We start from the raw sequence: 21,442 nt of genomic DNA, 5'->3' as shown, positions 1-21,442 counted from the left end.
ACAACAATCCCATCACTGTGGTGGACAATTGCTTAAGGGAACCTGCTTCCCTTCATAGAGCAGGCATTACCCTCACTAGGGTCACGGGTGGCGCTGTGCTCTAAACCACTGAGCCCCTTGGGTTTGCCGATCAGAAGGTCGGCGGTTTGAATCCGCACGACAGGGTGAGCTCCCGCTGCTCTGTCACAGCTTCTGCCAACCTAGCAGTTTGAAAGCACACCAGTGCAAGTAGATAAATAGGTACCACTGCGGCGGGAAGGTAAACGGTGTTTCCGTGCACTCTGGCTTCCATCACAATGTTCCATTGCACCAGAAGCGGTTTAGTCATGCTGGCCACATGACCCGGAAAGCTGTCTGTGGAAAAACGCTGGCTCCCTTGGCCTGAAAGCGAGATGAGCGCCGCAACCCCATAGTTGCCCTTGACTGGACTTAACCAGTCCAGAGACAGAGGTATATAAATACTTTTATGAATTAAAATAAGGCTGCCAAAGGTGGCTTCTGAAGGAAGGGCGACATGAGATTACATAGGATCTCCTATCTAAATGTAAAGGTAAAGGTACCCCTGCCCGTACGGGCCAGTCGTGACCGACTCTGGGGTTGCGTGCTCATCTCGCTTAAGAGGCCGGGAGCCAGCGCTGTCCGAAGACACTTCTGGGTCACGTGGCCAGCGTGACGAAGCTGCTCTGGCGAGCCTGCACCAGCGCAGCACACGGAAACGCCGTTTACCTTCCCGCTATAAAGCGGTACCTATTTATCTACTTGCACTTTAGGGGTGCTTTCGAACTGCTAGGTGGGCAGGAGCTGGGACCGAACGGCGGGAGCTCACCCCATCACAGGGATTCGAACCGCCGACCATACGATCGGCAAGTCCTAGGCACTGAGGTTTTACCCACAGCGCCACCCGTGTCCCTATCTATTTTCATCAAAAAAGAAAAGCGAGTTCACAAGACACCCAAGCCTTCCCTCGTCTACGCTCTGGGCCGGAGCGTGAGCAGGGTGGAAGGAGAAGGGAATGGAGACAGTTAGGTCTTTTGGTCAACGTGCATCATTCCTTGAAAGGAAATGTGGCTTCTCTCCAAAACGTGAAGAGGGAAACCCAGGAAAGATTCCAGTGGGAAGAGAGCGAGAGAGGAGGAGGATCAGACGAGGCAGAAAGCGAAAGAATGCAGATGTGGTTTTGCATCTGCTGGGAAGATGCTGAGAAGGCAAAAGAGGCTTGAGAATCCCTCTCTCTCACAGGAAAGCAACAGAGGAGAGGACTGTGTGATTTGCAGCAACAGTAATTACCCTGGGAGCACAGTGCCCTATGCGCTGCAATGAGCATGGGTGGCCTGCGGAGAAGGGAAGTGGGCGTATGTGGCATATTCTGGGCAGGCCTATGAACCTGACTGTGGCCCGCTCAGTCTTGTGCTGCTTTCCATCCTCTTTATATGTCCAGCTGTCCTTTGTCAACAACAAATTGTCACTGTTTCTTGGGTTGAATATATGCTTAATGGTAATTTATGGACCCGGGACGCGGGTGGCGCTGTGGGTAAAACCTCAGCGCCTAGGACTTGCCGATCGCATGGTTGGCGGTTCGAATCCCCGCGGCGGGGTGCGCTCCCGTCGTTCGGTCCCAGTGCCTGCCAACCTAGCAGTTCGAAAGCACCTTCGGGTGCAAGTAGAAAAATAGGGACCGCTTACCAGCGGGAAGGTAAACGGTGTTCCGTGTGCTGCGCTGGCTCGCCAGATGCAGCTTTGTCACGCTGGCCACGTGACCCGGAAGTGTCAGCGGACAGCGCTGGCTCCCGGCCTATAGAGTGAGATGAGTGCACAACCCTAGAGTCTGGCAAGACTGGTCCGTACGGGCAGGGGTACCTTTACCTTTACCTTAATTTATGGACCTAATAGGTATCTAAAGCCATTTGCACATAACATCATAGGAGCCTACACAACACAAAAAACACTGTTGCTGTATGTAGGTTTTATTTTATTTGTTTTTTATCTTATATTTTGGAAAGGTACATCCCTTTTTTTATTCCTTTAACTTTTTTGGGGGGCCCCAAGAGAGTGGGGCCTTAAGCTATAGCTTGTTTAGCTTATACGTAAATCCAGCACTGGGCTGCTGGACATTAGGGACCAGCTTTCAACTTCACATTTAGTTACTACTACTAAGTGTAGCTAACCCTTTTGGTCTCCTACTCATTTTGCTCCACTGATGTGGAGGGGAACTGGACTGTCAGTAATTTGTGGCAATCCTATTTCTGGTAGCTGGCGCTTCTAGGTGATTTGGCATATTGATATGCTAGATGCACAGTTTGCTTATTGCACCCTGAGAAGCATCGAATCTGCACAAGCCTCCAGTTTGCACCTAGATGTGGGATTCTTTGTCATAGCCTAATTGAGCCCAGTTAGCTGATGGACTTTGAATTTAAGCCCAAGGAGCATTGTTCCGCCTCCCAGCCATTGGTGTGTCTCCTTCCGCTTGGTGAGCTCTGACTCATTCTCCATGAACAAAAGCTGCCACCTCATTGACTTCATTAGGGATGCTTTGCACTCAGCAGTGCCGCCAGATTTCAAAACAAACAGACAGAGGTTTGCCCTTCCTTGTATTCATGCAGAGGAAGCGGCAAGTATACTGAAAGTACACATGTTCCTGATTATTCGCAATGGCAAGAATGCTGATGGAATCACTAGAGTTAAGGAATCCCAGCACTCCATTGGAACCAGGCATGTAGAGACTTCTGGCTCACATGCAACCTCCTCCTCATAAGAAAGAGGAGAGGGCAAGCAAGTAGAAAAGTCAGTGGTGGCCCCACAAGAGCACACCTGTGAATCTTTTTGGTTTCATAGCAATTGGACTACCATGGCGTCTAATCTCTAGTAAGGTATCCTCAACAACCTCACCAGACTGCCATTCCCAAAGTCTAAAACCACCAAATGATAAAACACAGTGATAACCATATGTGTGAACCCTCAGACCCAATGATGCCAATGGGATTACAGTTTCATAGTGAATGAGTCAGCCTAGTCCTCTTAATTCCCAGTGGCTTCTGCATGACTGGGCCTGAGCTGTCAATCATGCTTGCTATATTTCTGCTTTTGGGTTTAGATCTCTCTCAGATCTAGGCTGGGAAAGGAGGAACCCTCCCAGGAGAGCTGGTTAAACAAATGTCCAGACTTGGTGCCAGGACAACCAAAAGCATTTTTTTCAGCAGTTAAAACGGATAGAAGTTGAAAGGAGGAAAGGGAACGTTTTCTTACAGTCCATTTGGCCAGCATAAGGAGTCAGCAGCCGGTTGGAAGTGTGATCGTCTTCAGCTCCCTCTAGCACTGAGCGGGTCTGGCCATCAGGAAGAGGAAAGGTGGAGATTGTGTTGAGTAGCAACATGCAGACAGCCACCACATCCCATAACTTCATCTTAGATTTCCTTCCAGCACAGGACCCTGGCAAACAGGAGAGAGACAGGACATTAGCGTTTGCATCTTCTCCCCTGATCCCATCCACACTGCTCCATGGCTCAGTGGCAGAGCATCTGAATGCAGAGAAAGTTCTGGCTTCAATGCCCAGCATCTCCAAGTAGGGCTGGGAGGGACTTCCTGCCTGAAACCCCAGAAAGCCGCTGCCTGTCTGTGGACAATACTGAGCTAGATGGACCAGTAGTGTGGCTTATATGTTCTTATGCCAATCCCTGGCCTCTATCTCATATCCCCATCTTGGCAGTCTGCTTTAAAGCGCCAAGTCTTGTGGGGCTAGAACGCTGCCGTTTCCATCTTCCCTTACAATAACAAACACAGTGCTTGGCGCTGAGGCCATGTTTATTAGAAGCAAGCAATAACTCGTCTTGCTGGCCCTGGTTCTGTGACTCAGCTGCTGGTCAGGGTGGAGAAAGGAGGTGGGCCTTTAAAGAGCCTTTGAAAGGAACCCAACACTGTCTTCTCAAAGGCTGCTGCCAGACAGTGGATCTGTTCAGGTGCTAACTGTTGATGGCCAACCTCAAAGGCTTTCCCTGCTCTCCGTTTCTATGTTCCAAACCTAACGCTTTGTCTTTAAAACAAACTTGGAGCAGACAACCCTTCAGATACACAGCAACACCAGCACACACACACACCCTGCTCCATCAACAGCACGTTCCCAAGTGACACGAGCGCTTGAGTTTCCCTCACACCCATTGCCAGTATGTCCGGTTATTGTGTTCATACAGGAGAGAAAGTGTCATGAATACTATTTTTGAAAAATCAACCATTCCTTTTAGTATCACTGTTTATTCATTTCCGCTCCACCTTCCTCCCTTGCAAGGAGCTGAAGGTGGTGTACATGTCTCTCCCCTTCCTCATTTAAATCCTCACAACAACCCTGTGAGGTAGGTTAGCTAAGAGGCAGTGACAGCCCAAGGCCACCCAGCGAGTGGGGATTCAAACCCTGGTCTCCCAGCTCTGACACGCTAACCAGGCTGCACATTTATATTAGAGACACAGGAAACCCAAAAGCTAACGAACAAAAAACAGCCGAGGTAAATGTCATGTGTAAAAACAATCATGCAGAGCTTTCTGCAGCACTTGACTGGCCTGTCTTCAGCCCCATGAAGTAATAATTGAGCGCACACAGAACACCCTTCTCTCATGACAATGAGCAGCCCACTCAGGGCCGCCCAAGGCATTGGGCTGCCTGAGGCCTCTCCCCGGCCTTAAGGGTGCATTCATGATTATTTATGCTCAGGATTATATCAGGTTGGAGGGGGGGAAGAGTGATTATTGGTTTGTAGGGTTTTTTGTTCTTGCTTTTATCATGTATTTTGTGGTTTTATATTGTATTGTTTTACGTTGTGAACCACCCTGAGATCTAAGGATGAAGGGTGGCATAGAAGTTTAATAAATAATAATAAGCCATCTGCTTCAAAATAGCATTTATACAGGCAAAAGGTTCAGGGTGGACATACTGCTTCATTTCCAATCAGAACATGGCAGCAGGGCATTTTGCGTATTAAGTTTTAATCCAAACATGCATGCAGAACCTTTTCTTCAATTACATAGGATTGGAAATGGGGGGGAAACCCAACACCTCCAAATGCAACCGAACAAGAGAGATTTAAGCATCATATACATAAAAGTACAGAACTTGTTTCAGCCCTGTTTAAGCATAGTGCTTAAAAATCACTATTATTTTTCTTTTTAAAAAATCCTTGTATTTTTCAGAATTTTAGCACAATTTTCTCCTATTACAGACATTTCTGCAAGCAGTTTTATCCAATATATCCATATTTGTGCAAGCAATTTTGCCCAACAGAATGCATTTTTGTCCATCATATTTTTTACTAACATATGCATTTTAAAGTGCAGCTTTAAAACAGAGGACTGTTACAAAATTCAGAGAAGCGCAAATTTCAAATGATAGCTGCGTCTCAGTTCTCATACTGGTTTGAGAAGTGCAAATTACAGTGGTACCTCGGGTTAAGTACTTAATTCGTTCCGGAGGTCCGTACTTAACCTGAAACTGTTCTTAACCTGAAGCACCACTTTAGCTCATGGGGCCTCCTGCTGCTGTTGCTGCACGATTTCTGTTCTCATCCTGAAGCAAAGTTCTTAACCCGAGGTACTATTTCTGGGTTAGCGGAGTCTGTAACCTGAAGCGTATGTAGCCCGAGGTACCACTGTACATGCTTCCTCGTTAAAATGCAAAATGTTAGAATATCTCTTCTGCCCCATTGCCAGTAATGGGTTGGGCAACATGTGTGTGTTGCAACAACTAATGTGGTTTTAAGTGCTTTAGCCGAAAGCTTCCAAGTTTGTGGCGAAGAAGAAAAAGGAAGAGTTGGGAATGTCCCAATGGAAATAATCAGTAGAAAGACTCTGACCTGGGTCTTCTTCCTCCCATGGTAGAAAGAACCCCCTCCTGAGTAGGATGCCTGCTCAGAACTGTGCAGATAAACTTGCTCTCTCAGTAAGTGGAAGCAACGTAATACTGTACTGGCAAGGCAGGTAAGCAAAAAAGCCCCATTGTGCCCCACTGACCACTACTGTTAGTTGGTATGGGAGAGACCCTTTGCACATGCTCAAACTGGACTCCCCACTGTGTATCAGCACTGGGATTCAGAACAGCTTCCGTAGCTTAAGGTTTGCCCCTGGTTCTGCATGTTTTCGATATTTAATTTTTTTTAAAAAGGGGGAATTCAGATTGGGTTACATTCAAAGGGCCTTTGATACGTAAACTTTACAGAAAGTGGGATACTTTGGCTTTCACATCAAAGTAGCAGTGATTTGGCAACTTTCAGTCATAAAGTGTTATATGGGCACCAGTCGGGCCTGGTAAAGTGAAGAGAGAAAGAGGGAGGGAGGGAAGGGAGAACAGGAGGAGGCATCTGCAAAACTGGAAGGACGTGTAACGCTCTCTTGGCTGAGTTTTCCTATCCTAGTTGAAACTATTATCCGCCTTGCAAACTGGCAATCTGGGACCAATCAGGCATTTCCCATCCTTTCAGCTTGTTCACCAAGAGCAGGCTGGTGTGTGGACTGCATTAAATTCCACTGTAAATACTTCAGAACATAGTTCTAGCAGAGAGGCTTTTCTGTCTTTCTTGGAAAGTTCTGCCCAAGCGGATCTGAGGTCAGGGGCAAAGGAAACCAGAGCACTTGCAGGTGCTTAATAGAGCCCGGGTGAATACCCTCCCCACCCCTGCAAGCAAACCTGTTTACACTGTAAAAAAAGACTTATTTCTGCAAGGCTTAGTTAGTTCTGCCACAATGAAAAAATCAGCACCATTGCGCTTGTGCAGAGTGCCTTTCCCTCACCACTGGGTAACCACAAGCAGTATCCTCGGAGCTCCGATTAGGGCTTCTAAGGCAAAGGACGCAAATGAATTCTACATGAACAGGAGACCCGACACTTCTGGATTTCAGCGGGATTACAGCATTATCTGCAGCCCCTTGAAGATGAGACATTTGGATCTGACCCCTTTGGCAGCACATCCTGAACAAATTAGAGCAGCCTTAATGGCACATGGCACGTAAAGGCAGCTTTCCCCCTCTGTGGGATTTCAAACACCCGTGTTTACCATCACTAGTCTTATTAATTCTGGTAGAATTCTACCGCATATTGGGTTAAGACTTTCTGTTGGTGCTGCCCTAGAATCTTTACATACATAACATTGGGGGAAGAGGCGCATTTGCACACTTGGGATGTGCATTTGGGTGGCACCAGAGAAGACACAATGGGTCTATTTTCATGCAACTGACACCAGTAAGTGAAGTCCTGCGCATCTTTTATGCACAAAAAGTGTCACTGTATTTAAAAGGACCGGGACATCCATGAGGCAGACTGAGGTAACCACCTTGTGTGGCAGAAGCCAGTGGACACTGCCAGGGCTGGATGTAGGTTGGATGAGGCCCTAAGCTACTGAAGGTAATAGGGCCCTTTATATGCCCAGCTGTCCTTTGTCAACAATAAATTGTTGCTGTTTTTTGTGTTGAATATTTGCTATATGGTAATTTATGGACTGGGACGCGGGTGGCGCTGTGGGTTAAACCACAGAGCCTAGGACTTGCCAGTCAGAAGGTCGGCGGTTCGAATCCCCGCAACGGGGTGAGCTCCCGTTGCTCGGTCCCTGCTCCTGCCAACCTAGCAGTTTGAAAGCACGTCAAAGTGCAAGTAGATTAATAGCTACCGCTCTGGCGGGAAGGTAAACGGCATTTCTGTGTGCTGCTCTGGTTCGCCAGAAGCGGCTTAGTCATGCTGGCCACATGACCCGGAAGCTGTGCACCAGCTCCCTCAGTCAATAAAGTGAGATGAGCGCCGCAACCCCAGAGTCGGTCACGACTGGACCTAATGGTCAGGGGTCCCTTTTGTTGTTGTTGTTTAGTTGTTTAGTCATGTCCAACTCTTCGTGACCCCATGGACCCTTTACCTTTACCTAATTTATGGACCTAATAGGTATCTAAAGCCATTTGCACATGCAGAAGGTAGACACCCTATGAGCAAACTGGTGATATTTTAGGGAGCAGGCTAGCAGGTGGGGCCCATTACTGACATCATAGGAGCTTACACAACACAAAACACTGTTGCTGTATGTAGGTTTTATTTTATTTATCTTATATTTTGAAATGTACGTCCAGTTTTTTCCCCTTTAAATTTTTTGGGGTCCCCCAAGAGAGTGGGGCCCTAAGCTATTGCTTGTTTGGCTTATATATAAGTCCGGCACTGGATACTGCCATGGGCATTATGCTCCACTGCCACCATGCACCCTTCTCCTTCAGCTGCTGTCCCTCTCTGGCTTCAACAGCAGTAGCTTCCAACCTCTGGCTTGTCTTTCGGCTGTGGCTTTCAGCTGCAGCTTTCGGCGTCAGCTTTTGGAAACCCAAAGCTGAAAACTGAAGCTAAAGCTGGAGATGAGTTCTAAAGGTTCTTTTGGCTCGGTCTCTGGCTTCCTTCAGCTGGGCTTTGGGTTTCTGAAAGCCTAAGCCTAAGCCCAAAGCATAGCTGTCAACATTTCCCGTTTTTTAAGGGAAATTCCCTTATTCCAAATAGGATTCCTTGCAAGAAAAGGGAAAAGTTGACAGCTATGGCCCACAGCCATATGCTGTGGCTTGGCGCATTTCCATATCAGTTTGCATTTTTTAAAAAGTCCTCGTGGAACTATATCAGCTATTTAGTGTGAATCTCCTAACATACACATCTTTCTACACAATTGTGCCCAATTCCATTACCCCAAATCTTTGGATCTAGCCCTCCACATCTGAGGTAATGAGCAAGATTCCTGGTGTCTTGAGCTGCACTGTAAATCAGGCACTATGTCTGTGAGGTGAAAGCAGGTGGAAGAAGCTGTGGGTTCTTTGTCTCATCCTGCATAAAGGAATTTAAAGTAAAAGCTGTGCTGGTCACTAACTCTTAGTACAAGTATCGCTTTTTGAGTTATGGTCCGGCAACTCTGAAACCTTGTGCAAGAATAAAAACTCCCCAGTCTCTAACAGGTGCAAGTCTCTTTCATCTCCAGGCAGCCAGAATTAAAACAGATCATCTTGAATTTGCATGCACTGCATTTTGTGTTTCAATAAAAACCCACCAAAAAACCAACGCCTCCATTGGCAGACTGCATAGTAAACAAAAAAACCCCTGTATATCTCCAGTGCTCATCAACACTTCAAAAATGCCCAGTCAAGGTATAGTTCCTTGCTGCTTCTTCATTGGTTTGTTTGTTTTTAATAAAACCGAGGATGACAACAAAACTAACCACCATATACATTTGTGACCATCAAGGTGACCTATGATTCCATGGTTAATTTTATTCATTTTTATTTCCTGAATTTCTATACCGCCCTTCTTCTGAGGGACACAGGGCAGTTCGCAATATAAAAACACAAATATAATATAGTAACAAACAAATGCTAACAATCTGTTTCCCTTTCATGACACTCAAAATCAACTCCCTGGTCACCTCACTCTCCCTAACGGATAGGACTAGGACTGTCTTACTTTGGACCAATCATCTTCAAAAGCCCTAAAGCTTTTAAAAATTAATTTAAACTCCCAGTTCTTCATCACTGGCTAGTGGTATGGGCTGTCTGACTAAGAACACCTGCACACTCCCAAAAATACATTATCTGCCTTATCCAAGTTTAACCATCATGGCTGGACCAAAGGATTCCGGGAACTGTCACCTGGTGGATGTGCTGAGAATTTTACATTAATGTTCCCTAGTCCCAACTCACAGAACTGCACTTTCTAGGAATTGTTATTTAAAGCTGTCTGAGCTGTGGATATAGCCTATCAAAGTCAATGAGATCATTTGTCTCCTCAAAAGAGGCTCTGCAAGGAAAGTGGGAAAGAACACCAATCAATTGCAGCTTTGCTGAGCGTAAAGACAGTGATGATGGAAGCTGCAGTTGCTGAATTTTTAGCCATGATGCAGTTGATCTTTTACCCATCAGGTGGCAACTCCAAGCAGCTCCAGTGATAGCAGGCAGTGACAAAGACAGAATGCTGCCTTGTATTGAGTCAGATCCTTACCCTATCTACAGTGGTACCTTGGGTTACATACACTTCAGGTTACAGACTCCGCTAACCCAGAAACAGTGCTTCAGGTTAAGAACTTTGCTTCAGGATGAGAACAGAAATCGTGCTCCGGAGGCGCGGCAGCAGCAGGAGGCCCCATTAGCTAAAGTGGTGCTTCAGGTTAAGAACAGTTTCAGGTTAAGTACGGACCTCCGGAACGAATGAAGTACTTAACCTGAGGTACCACTGTAACACAGTACACTGTAACACAGTACAGTGGTAGCTCTACTTACGAACTTAATTCATTCCAGAGGTCCATTCTCAACCTGAAACTGTTCTTAACTAGAGGCGTGCTTCTGCTAACGGGGCCTCTTGCTGCTGCTGTTCTGCCGGCACTCGATTTCCATTCTCATCCTGAGGCAAAGTTCTCAACTTGAGGTAACTCTTCCAGGTTAGCAGAGTTTGTAACCTGAAGCGTTTGTAACCTGAGGCGTTTGTAACTTGAGGTACCACTGTACTGTGTCAGGCAGAAGCTCTCTGGGTCTTTGGGCAGAGGTCTTTCCTTTATCAACTACCTGACCATCGATCTGGAGATGCCCCAAAATGAACTTGGGTTCTTCTGCAATGCAAAGTGACATGGCCTTTCTCCTTATATAAATTACTGATTTTTGGTGCTCCCCCTCAAAAAAGGAGGGCATTAAGGTGCCAGACATCCTTATCAACATGCCACTTGAAATTAAGTCCTACATTTCCAAGTAACACGTTTAGGGCCAAAAAAGCAAGAACTAGACGTCTTTTAATCGTTCACATGAGAAATTGCAAAAATTGGTGGATCTACTCGGCAGTACATAACTTGGAGCATCACTTCACATAGCATGCATAAGATCATTTTTGCATTTCATGGTATTTGATCTAGAACAAGTACTATTCTCTTGGTCTTTATACTTAAAATCACCATGGTACACTAGACCAGTGTTTCCCAACCGGTGTTCCGCGGCACACTAGTGTTCCGCGAGACGTTGCCTGGTGTGCTGCGAGATGTTGCCTGGAGGGAGGCGGGTGAGGCGGCGGCGAGAGGCGGGGCGGCGGCGGCGAGGAGAGGCCGCCCAGCGCGGGGCTCTCGCCGTCTGCCTGCCTGGCTGCCTGCGTGGCGCTGACGTCACGGGGCTGTAACGTGCCCCACATAGGCACACGCGGGGTGGCGAGCGAGCTCCCTCCCACATCCCATCACCGCTCGCTTCGGCCGGCCTACTGGGCTGTCGCAGGCGGAAGGCCTGCGCATGCGCGAGGTTTTCGCACCTTCGGGATTCCCTTCACGCCTTCCTCCTCCCAGGTCCTTGAGAGCGCGGGAAGCGGCAGCGCGAGACCGGCGTTGAGCCTGGTAGGTATTGCGCTTGCCAAGGCAGTCATTTGGGAAATGAAAACTTGCAAAGCAAGCAACCAGTTCAATCTGAAGTACGTGTATGCTTAATATCCTGTATCTGAAACCTGTTCTGCCCCTCCCCCACACTTGGTGCCATTTTCATCTACACATGCAGCAGAGTAAGTTGACCCAGAATAGTACCAATTCAGATGGCAGATGGGAGAATGACAGTGCTGAATGCTTTCCCATGTAGAACAGTCCCTGCAAATAAAAACCTAGCATATTTGGAAGAGGGATGCTAGACTAACCATTACCTTCTATGCTGTTACTATTTTATTATTATTTTTTACATAAGTAAAAAGTGACCTTTCCCCATCTGGCATGGTGGTGTGCCTCGAGATTTTTTTCATGAAACAAGTGTGCCTTTGCCCAAAAAAGGTTGGGAAACACTGCACTAGACCATGGGTAGGCAAACTAAGGCCCGGGGGCCGGATCCGGCCCACTCACCTTCTAAATCTGGCCCATGGATGGTGTGTTTTTACATGAGTAGAATGTGCCCTTTTATTTAAAATGCATCTCTGGGTTATTTGTGGGGCAAAGGAATTAGTTCATATTTTTTTCCAAAATACAGTCCAGCCTCCCACAAGGTCTGAGGGACAGTGGACCGGCTTCCTGCTGGAAAAGTTTGCTGACCCCTGCAGCTAGACTATCCGCCTTTATAATGGAAAACACTTGATAACAGATCATGTCTTCTAGGGCTCTTGGTGAACCAGGGGAAGCCACATAGATCCATTCAAAATACTTATTTGCAAAAGCCTTAGGACAGGGCTAGATTTGATGAAGTGAACATGTGTGAGGGCTGACCAAAATTGAACTTTTTTTTAGGATTGAAGTTTACCCCAAAGTTGTGGAGCTTTCTTTAGGATTTAACCCCAAAGTTGTTGAGGTGTTTTTTTTTAGGATTGAAGTTGTTGAACTTTTTCTACAATTTCGCCCCAAAGTTGTTGAGCTTATTTTAGGATTTTACCCCAGGACATATACTGCCACGGAGGCCAGATTAAATGGACCGGCAGGCTGGATTAGGCCCCTGAAACAGACTTTGCACATGGCTGCCTTAGGATAAGCCCCTATATTTCATCAACTGCATCTCAACCCTTAAACAGAGCAGGTCCCAAACAACCCTCTACTTCAGGTGAAGGTCAAGATGGTGTCTCCCATGCCATGGATGAACATGGACCACCTGGGAGTTCAGCACTGGTGATGAGGCAGAGTCCTCCACTGAACCTAAAGGCAGCAGGCTAGCTTAAGGCGCTACTGTAGTGCAGGGGAACTGGCACCTGTCAGTTGCTGGGAATCACAAGCAGGGGTGGTGCTGATGGGCTCAAGTCCTGCTTTTGGCCATCTGGTTGGCCACCATGACAGCAGGATGCTGGACTCAATGGGTCATTATTGACCTGATCCAGCAGATTCTGTTTATGTTCACCTGCAGGACCCTGTCCGATAGCACCTTGCTGCTGCCCCTCACTGTCTGCCACCTGAGGTTGCCGGCTGACTTTGCCTAATAAGAAGGCTGGCGCTAGATAAATTTGTGGAAAAGAAAAAGGGCATACAATAGTTTAAACCCCAGCACCCCTGTTTAACAGGTTGTGGTTACAGCTCTAGAAAGACAACCTCTCGGGTCATCTGAAATGAAAACTTAGGAGAAAGCTCAGTGGTAAGCTAGTTCTTTGCATTGTTCAGGACTGCTTAGCCTGAAATGTCCATAGAATGCAATGTCACAGCTTTCCTGGACAACTGGTCCCATTATTCAATAGTTTGCATAGTTAGGATACCCAATCCAATCCTGCTGTGGAGCCCACTGATGAAATGCTGACATGTCTAACATTTGACCAATGCTCTCTGGCACAGTTTTGCAGAGTAGAACTTCCTGGGAATGTGTGCCCTGTGCCGTTTCCCCCAGTATATCTACCTCCCCCTTTTTACCTTCTTTTGCAAACAAGCTATCCGGTTATTTCCCTGATCTGGTTCATGAAATGTAACAACCAAGAGCCACTTGAAAACAAATACAGTGGTACCTCAGGTTACATACGCTTCAGGTTATATACGCTTCAGGTTACACACTCCGCTAACCCAGAAATAATCCTTCAGGTTAAGAACTTTGCTTCAGGATAAGAACAGAAATCGGGCTCTGGCGGCGCGGCAGCAGCGGGAGGCCTCATTAGCTAAAGTTTCAGGTTAAGAACGGACCTCCGGAACAAATTAAGTACTTAACCTGAGGTACCACTGTACACATCAAGAGGACAAGGCTGTGAATAGACCTTGGATGGAACAATCTATTGGTTAAGTTGAACTCGTTTTGGAAGCTCAAACATTGCTCTTTAGTGTTTTAATAATAAAATAATAATAATTTATTATTTCAACAAAATATTAAAAATACAATAAGATGTTCACTTGAAAATGTTGTATGTGCATGACAAAACGTCTGCTTTCAGCCACTAATATGAAAGATGCATCTTTCTAAAAATGTTCAGTTCTAAAGATGTTAATCTTTAGAGCTCAACATGGGCCAGTGTTTCATAAGCTTAATCTTTGTTTTATAAGAGCACTCCTTTACCACAGTATGAATGGATGGTCTTGACTCCAACCTCTTCTTGATAGTGTGGAGCAAAACAGGGTTGCCCTTTATCACCAATTTTCTTCGTTCTCTCTATCAAGCCACTAGCAATGTCTGTTAGAAACAATGCGAAAATAGTGGGTGTAACAATAAATGGGAGATTGCATACTATCAGCTTTTTCGTCAATGACATCGCCCTTATGTTATCTAAACCAGAAACTGCAACACCTGGACTTGCAAAGGAACAGAGGTACTATGGTGAGGTTACAAGACTGCAAATAAATGAGCCTAAATCTGAAATTATGTGTTTAGGTACTCCATTGCAATCTCAGGCTAATACAAAGCACATTACTGGTTTTTAAAAGTTGTTCTCAAAAACTTAAGTATTTGGTACTAAAAACCTGCATTCCTCAAAGAGGGGAAATTTTGCACTTCTGCTAACATAAATCAGACAGGAATTGAAGTCTTGGGAGGAGCTACACCTTTCTTGGCCTGACCACATTGTGGTCCTTCCAAAGTTCCCCTATCTGTTTCAACTTTGGCCAATAGCTACAATGCTTAAAGAACTTAAGGCCTGGCAATGTCTACTAGGCAAATTTATTCACCAAGACAAGACAGCTTGTCTGTGTGATAGAATTCTATACAGTAACAGAAGCTGAGCTGATTTGGGAGTGCCACACTTATACACACATTTAGCTAAATTTTCCATTGTGATCCTACTTTATTTATTACTGCAGTTAATAGGTTGTTTCTTAATGTTGTTGTAAATGTGGTAAACATTTGGGGGAAATGTTTCATTTTCATTCATTTTTTTAAAAAAGCAAGCTTTAAAGAGTAACACAGGGCTCTCAAAATAAAGTGAAGGAGAGACCGCACATGTAAACTACTAAAACTAGGGCACTCAATTCCAGTACGTATTTACTGCTTGTAGCCATAGACCTTTGCAAACAAGGGCATTCATCAGTGGACCAGTGTATATATTCCTATTTGCAATGAGGTAGTTAAGCATGCAAAAACACTGCAAAAAGCTCCCTTCAAGGCTTGCCTTGGCAATCTACAGTTTCTAAAAGTTCTGCTCTGGTTCAGAATACCTGCCAGGAAATCTGCTTCCTCATCCAATCCCATAGCTTTCCAGCCAAGGTGTTGCAAGGGCTGGTTGTGGTTGGTCGGTGATGAGGGGAAAGCGTTCTGTACAGGCTCAGAGCTGCTGTCCTCCTTTGCCATACTTTCACATCCCATGGCTGAGCCGCAGAGATGCACTTCAAAGGGACGCAGCCCTTGGACCCAAGCAAGACTTTTTGCTCCCTGAAGTGGAGCCCTAGGGCACCTCCCTTCACCCCTCCCAGCTAGGGCCAACACTTAAAAAAAGTCTTAATGCACTATTCAGACACCAGTTCATGCCTTCAGTGCAGTGGCGTAGCGTGGGTTGTCAGCACCCGGGGCAAGGCAAGTAATTTGCGCCCCCTAACCCATGGATTTGCACCCCCTAACCTGTGGATTTGCGCCCCCTAACCCATGGATTTGCCCTAACCCCAGATGTTGCGCCCAGTGCGGCCGGCCCCCCCTGCACCCCCCACGCTACGCCACTGCTTCAGTGTCCACCCCCTGCTTCTATGATGTGCCACCATACCTCATGTATACCTCAGTAACTCTCCAGGCAGGCCTTGTAACCAAACCAAACGCAGCTATTCTCTTTTAATTGCACTTATAGTCCACCTTTTCCTCCAAGGAGCTAAAAGCGATGCACATGGTTCTCCCTTTCCTTGTTTGATTCTCTGCAATGACCTTGAGAGGTAAGTTGGTCTGGGAGGTGTGACTGGCCCAAGGTCACCCAGTGAGTATCATGGCAGAGTGGGGAATCGAACTCAAATCTCCCAGGCCCTAAGCAAGACACTCTAATTGCTACACCACATTGGCTCTCGACCTCCTATGTGCTTGACAACTCCCCTGTTCTCACCACACACTTTGTGGATCACAAGTCCTGCTTCGGTTAGTGCTCAGGTGAAATTACCATTTCAAACCTGTCACTAGAGGGCAGTCCACACCTACTTTGGCTTTGCTGGGTTTGCAGCATCCGGCCCCTCCCCTTTCCTCAATATTTTTGGAGGGATGTCCCTGTCCCCCCCCCCCATTGTATAACTTTGGGAAGCCAAGCTGCCTCATCACCATGGAAACCACTTAAAAAACCCCAACCCTAATCAAATTATTACAATACTCTTTTGCACATGCAAATCTCTTAACAGGGCAAATAGAGGGAGAGAGATGCCTTTGACCAATTCCGGACTCAATACACCAAGCAGGTTAAATCTATATAAACAAATTGCACGCAATCTTCTCACAAAAGCCTATCTGTGTGAATGGCTCTTATTTTCAGCCTACCTCTTGGTTAGGCTAGCATGCTGCGGTCTTATGCATTTCCTAGTGTGAGTCTGTTGCAGGGTGGAAGGCAGAGAGTTTAAAAAAGTATTGTGGCACCTTAAAGACCAACTCATTTTATTTATGACAGATAAATAGCTTTCGTCCAATGCACCTGGCCAAGTGTAGTCCATGAAAGTGTCTGCCTTATTTATGTAAATATATTATTATTGGTCTTTAAGATGCGACTAGACCTTTGTTTTGGTGATTTTATGCATATATACTCCCAACAAAGAGTTACTACTCTTGAATTCTGGGGTAACATGTCCAAGCATCTTATAACTCTCCCCATTCCAAGTCAAATGGCAATAGACCCCTCCCACCTGTCACTGGCCCTAAAATCGGAAACATCCCTGGATGGGATTAGGGGAAGATTCTGATGCAGGATGGAGCCCAGTTTTGGGCTCCTTCTCTGGGCATTTCCTACCCTCTCCTGCTCTAGGGTGCTAATCACCTGTGCCCAACAACTTTGAATATGCATTAACTACCTCCTCCAGATCCACACCTCTAACGAACTACCTTTTTTAATTCCGGAGGGGAATCGTGTCCCTTCTCTCTCTCCAGAGAGATCACGCACCTCTCCAAAATGTGTTGCCTCTGCGTCGCTCGGTGGCGGTTCCTGATCCCCTACGAACCCCACGGAAATCTTTAGGGAAATAAGGTGGCTCGGGCAATTGCAACGCAAGCTCGCTTTCCCTTGGGATCGCGACGCTCCCAGAGCATTCCCGACCTTTGCCGAGGATTTCTCCTCGGAGGGGAAAGGTGAGCGAGTCCCTGCCTCGATGCAAGGCAGCGGTGCTGGGCGTATTCCCTATTTCCAGTGGCAGGAGAAGAGGGCGATCGAAGCGCGCGTCGCCGTCGGATAAGCGCTGCTTCGGACACGTTTCAAGGCGCAAGAAGAGGCGCTGGCTCGGCGGGGCTGGTGTTGCCGTCCCAGCACGAGCAGGATCGGGAAACTCTGGGCCTCTGGAGAGAGGCGATTATGGGAGCAAGCTCGGTTCTGGAGTCACACAAGAGGTGCCCAGCTCACGCCTGGGGAAAACCCGTCCAGCGCACTTTTTCTTTCTTTCCATGCGCTTTGGTTTCCTTTCCCCACACGATCGGCGGACGCTAGTCGGAGGCTGCTAGTTTAAAGGAAAGGACAATCCACGGTGAGACGGCGGAGCTGACAGCCAGGGAAAAGTTTAGGCGACCGCTTAAGCTTCTAGCCGTCTTGAGGGTTTTCGTGGCACTAAGCTGGTTTGCGATTTAAATGATTTGTGGAGCGCACGGTCCATTGACTCGCCTTTCCGCAGCCCTCCCGTTCAGCGCGGACACACCGCACTGAAAAAGTCTTATTTTACGCATCTCCAGGATCAGTTCCCCCAGGGACACCTTAAGCCCCTTACATCCTAGCGAAACCAGAGAGATATTTTCCAGGGACACCAAGGATGGACGAACCTGGCTGAAAACCTAGAACGATTTACCTGGGAGTACGTCCCACTGAACTCAGCGGGTCCTACTTCTGAGTCAACATGTCTTGGCTTGCACTGTTATTCAAGGGTGCAAAAAATGTCGCCCTTCACTCTTGAAGCTGAGGAAAACCTTGGCATAACAGGGAGGATCTGAGAGACAAGTGTTCCAACCCCCCACTCAACTTGAAACTCTCACCAGGCGACCCTTTGGCCGGTAACGGTCTCTCAGTATAATCTACCTCACAGGGATGCTGTTAGACTAAAGCGGGAGAGATAGAGCCATATATATCGCCTTGGTCCAAGGGAAAATAACGAGACAAATTTAATTCCTCCACATTTGAAGCTCTCCAGAGGAAGCGTCTTTTCAGGTGAGCAGGCCGACGGCAAAATATTTAGAGCTGCAGGGCGGGGAGCTATTGTAATTGCACACTTACCTGGGAGTAAGCCCCATTGAAGACAGTGGGACCTTCTGAATAAATAGACATAGGATCCGGGTTCAGATAACCCCGGCCATACTGATTTAGATCTGGGGTGGTGTTGCAAGTGGCCTTATATAGCAAAGAAGCGCATTCTCCAGAAATCTAAGCAACCGTTGCGTCTGGCTGCCAGAGGCGCACCAGTGGAGAGCTATGGGGCAGGACCCCAGTTCTGTCCAGATCCCACAAGGCTTTCTCTCAACTTCGGCCCGACGTAACTACCTAACGACTGCCAAACAGTTATTTGGAATGCGCTCATCACCTTCACTATTATTTTTTTTAGAAGTTCAACAGTGAAGTTAAACTAACCCGCTTGAAATGACCAGAGGATGAGTCTATACTTCTAAAACGAGCTGGTGCCATAAGACCTCCCTGGGGATTTCCCAAACGCCCCCCCCCCTCCCCGGCAGGCAAAGGAGCCCACTTAACCAACGCGAGATGGCGGGATGGAGACAGAAACAACCCACTCTCCAAGAAAATAATTATAAAAAAATGCCACTTTTAACTCTTGCAAGTTTCCCCTCCCTTTTTGTTAGAGGGCCCTCGCTATTGGCGCTCTTGAAATGTTACCACCCGACTCTGCTGGTTTAGACCCCTGGATTGTGGCGGATCCAGAATAACCAGGGCGGAGTTCTCAAGGTGGGGGAGGTGGGGAGAAGCCGCCCCCAAACTCCTGTCCTCGGAGCAGGCGAGTCGCTCCCCGCCCCCATCCCAGGCCCCTCAACCAGCCACACCATCGCTGCGCAACTCCCTGAGCTCCCCAGCCCAGAGGGGCTGTTTCCCCGGAGAGCCCTCCCCCTGCTTACCTCGGATCTGGTCTCTTCCGACCCAAGGGTGACATGAACGCCCGGGATCCACGGCTCTCCGGCTCAGAGATGCATGTGGAGCCCGGGGCGCGGAGATCCTCGAAGTGGGTGGGCGATGTGGGCTGGGGTGGGGAGAAGAGCCTTGCTCGCAATCCAGGCGGGGGAGGGAGCTGTTGCCGCCGCCGCCGCCCCGCGCCCTCCCCCCGCCGCAGCCCCGCAGGTGCAGCCGGGGGGCGCCGCGCCTTCCCCACGCCTTGCGCTCCGCCCGATCCAAAGCTTCAAGGTAGACGGCGCGAGAAACTCGCCTGGCCGCGGGGCACGCCGCCTGTCAGTCGCAACTGGCCCTGGAGCCTACAGTTCAGAAGGAGAAGAAGAAGAAGAAGCCGCTGGCCGGACGCCGGAGAGAGACACCCCACCCACAGCGGCGGGGAGTCCAGTGAAGACATCGGGGGGCCCCGGCCACGCCGGCTGCTCCAGGGAGAAGAGGTGGGGAGGGGAGAGGGCGGGGCGCGGGGCGCACCCAAGGGAGACAAGGGCCCCGGGAGTGGAGGGTCCGAGGAAGGCTGGTCGGGGAGAAAGGGGACTCAGAAGCCAGCAAAGCTGCGTCCTCCCCGAGGGCAAGTCAAAGCTTGGCAGATAGATCCATGTGGAATGATGCGCTGCGCCACCAGAGGCTCGTGCAAAATCCAGACGCCGAGTCTTTCCCGCCCTCCCCTCGCGTCCTCCTCTTCCAACACCACCAAGCACCACCGCCAGGTCACTGTAAGATCCTCTGGAATCGACGTGGAGGGGGCAAGCGAGAGAAGAAGAAAGGCTCTCCTGCCGCCGGAGGTCTAGCTCCGCTCGCACGCCAGGGGGCAGAGGAGGGCGCGCTCGAGCCGTCCCAAGCGCACGCCGAGAGCTCTCTTTGCCAGGGGGAGACGGCCCGCGAGATGCCTTTATAGGCTTGGCGCTCGGTGACGCGGCCCCCATCGCCGCCTCTGATTCGCCCGCGGACCTAAACACACTCACACACACACAAGCGAGCGCTTCTCCTTTCTCTTGCTGGCGCTCCCCCGCCTCCCCCGCGCGCGCCCCGTCCAGCATCAAACAACACCAGGAGATCCAGCGAATAGCTCTTGGCTGAAGTCAGCGGCTCGACATATCGTGCGTATTCCATGGCCAGCCGCGCGAAGGAGGCTTCTGAAGTTGGCCCGGCGTCTTGGGCTCGCATTTGCTTTGCTGATGTAACCCAACGCCGCACTTTGGTGCAAGCCGCCCGAGGGGCGTTGGGCAGCCGGACTCCCCCTCCCGCGCGCCTCAGGCAGCCCTGTCCCCAATTCCAGAGCGCTCGCATCATTCATGGCTAAAGGGGCAGGTCGACGGAGACGGCTGCTGCCATCGCTTGCTGCCACCGAAGATATGCCTCTTTCCTGTCGCCTCTTCAATATCTTATTGTTCTCTGGTTGAGGGGGGGGGGTACACAGGTAGATGGGATGGAGAGAAGAGGCAAGATCAGTAAAGTTGCACAAATGGGGAAAGCCCAGGAATAAACTTCTTTGCAAAGCCTCGCCCATGTCCAGGAAGCCCCGCCCCTAATCGCAGATGGTGCATAAATCAGTGGCTTGTTGCAATGCCTCCGGCCAAGGGCTAAGTTGGAGGAGGGGTGGGGAAGAGAAAATTAAATAAAGACTCATCTAACCATCACCTGGGAGTTTCTTCCCAGGTTGTTTGAAAGCACTTTTGGATTTGCACACACTGTTTTGCATGCAGGGTTAAGCATTGATTGAAGGAGGGAGATACTTTGAAACTGAATGCTAACCGCTTGGTGTTTACACCAGGGAGATGACCAGCCGGGAAGGACAAAACTACCTCAACAAGCTCCAAGGCTTGTATCCAACACTCATCCTATAAACTACTATTGCTCTGATGGACCTTGGTGAAGTATTAGTGTTCCATAACCCTGAAGGACAAATAATAGTATTTGAAATGGACAGAAAATTCTGAGCAGCTGTGGTGTAGCGGTTAGTATTGGACCAGGACCTGGCAGACCAGGGTTCAAATCTCCACTCAGGCCATGAAGTTCCCTAGATGATCGTCGTCCATTTACTGCCTCTCAGCCTTGCCTACATTACAGGGTTTATAGGAATTAAATGAGGAAAGGTGGGATATGAATGCAATAAATAAATGCAAAAATAAATAAGCAGTCTGGTGCAGTGTTATCAAGACTCTTGGTCCCAAAGAATCCACCCTCTCGTTCCTTGCCGTGTGACACAGCTCCATGCCAACATTGCCTTGATGGCAAAATGACATTTTGGGACCTTGTGTATGCAAGGCAGATGTTCTACCACTGATGTACAACTCTGACGCA

General features: G+C 48.3%; 1 protein-coding gene across 1 annotated transcript in view; it reads right to left on the bottom strand.

Annotated features, from left to right (window-relative positions):
• The window catches only part of GDNF (glial cell derived neurotrophic factor), a 30,709-nt gene extending 11,291 nt beyond the window's left edge, over positions 1-19,418 (bottom strand). Inside the window, exons 1-2 of the mRNA XM_028749257.2 lie at positions 19,093-19,418; positions 3,244-3,426 (exon numbers count right to left, since the gene is read on the bottom strand). Of these exons, the coding sequence (XP_028605090.2) occupies positions 3,244-3,400 (157 nt within the window). The 5' untranslated portion in view covers positions 3,401-3,426; positions 19,093-19,418. The remainder of the gene's footprint in view (positions 1-3,243; positions 3,427-19,092) is intronic.
• Positions 19,419-21,442: the final 2,024 nt, after the last annotated feature.

Source organism: Podarcis muralis, chromosome 11 (genome assembly GCF_964188315.1).
Source record: "Podarcis muralis chromosome 11, rPodMur119.hap1.1, whole genome shotgun sequence".
Taxonomy (NCBI): Eukaryota; Metazoa; Chordata; class Lepidosauria; order Squamata; family Lacertidae; genus Podarcis; species Podarcis muralis.
This window is presented reverse-complemented; position numbering and strand designations above follow the sequence as displayed.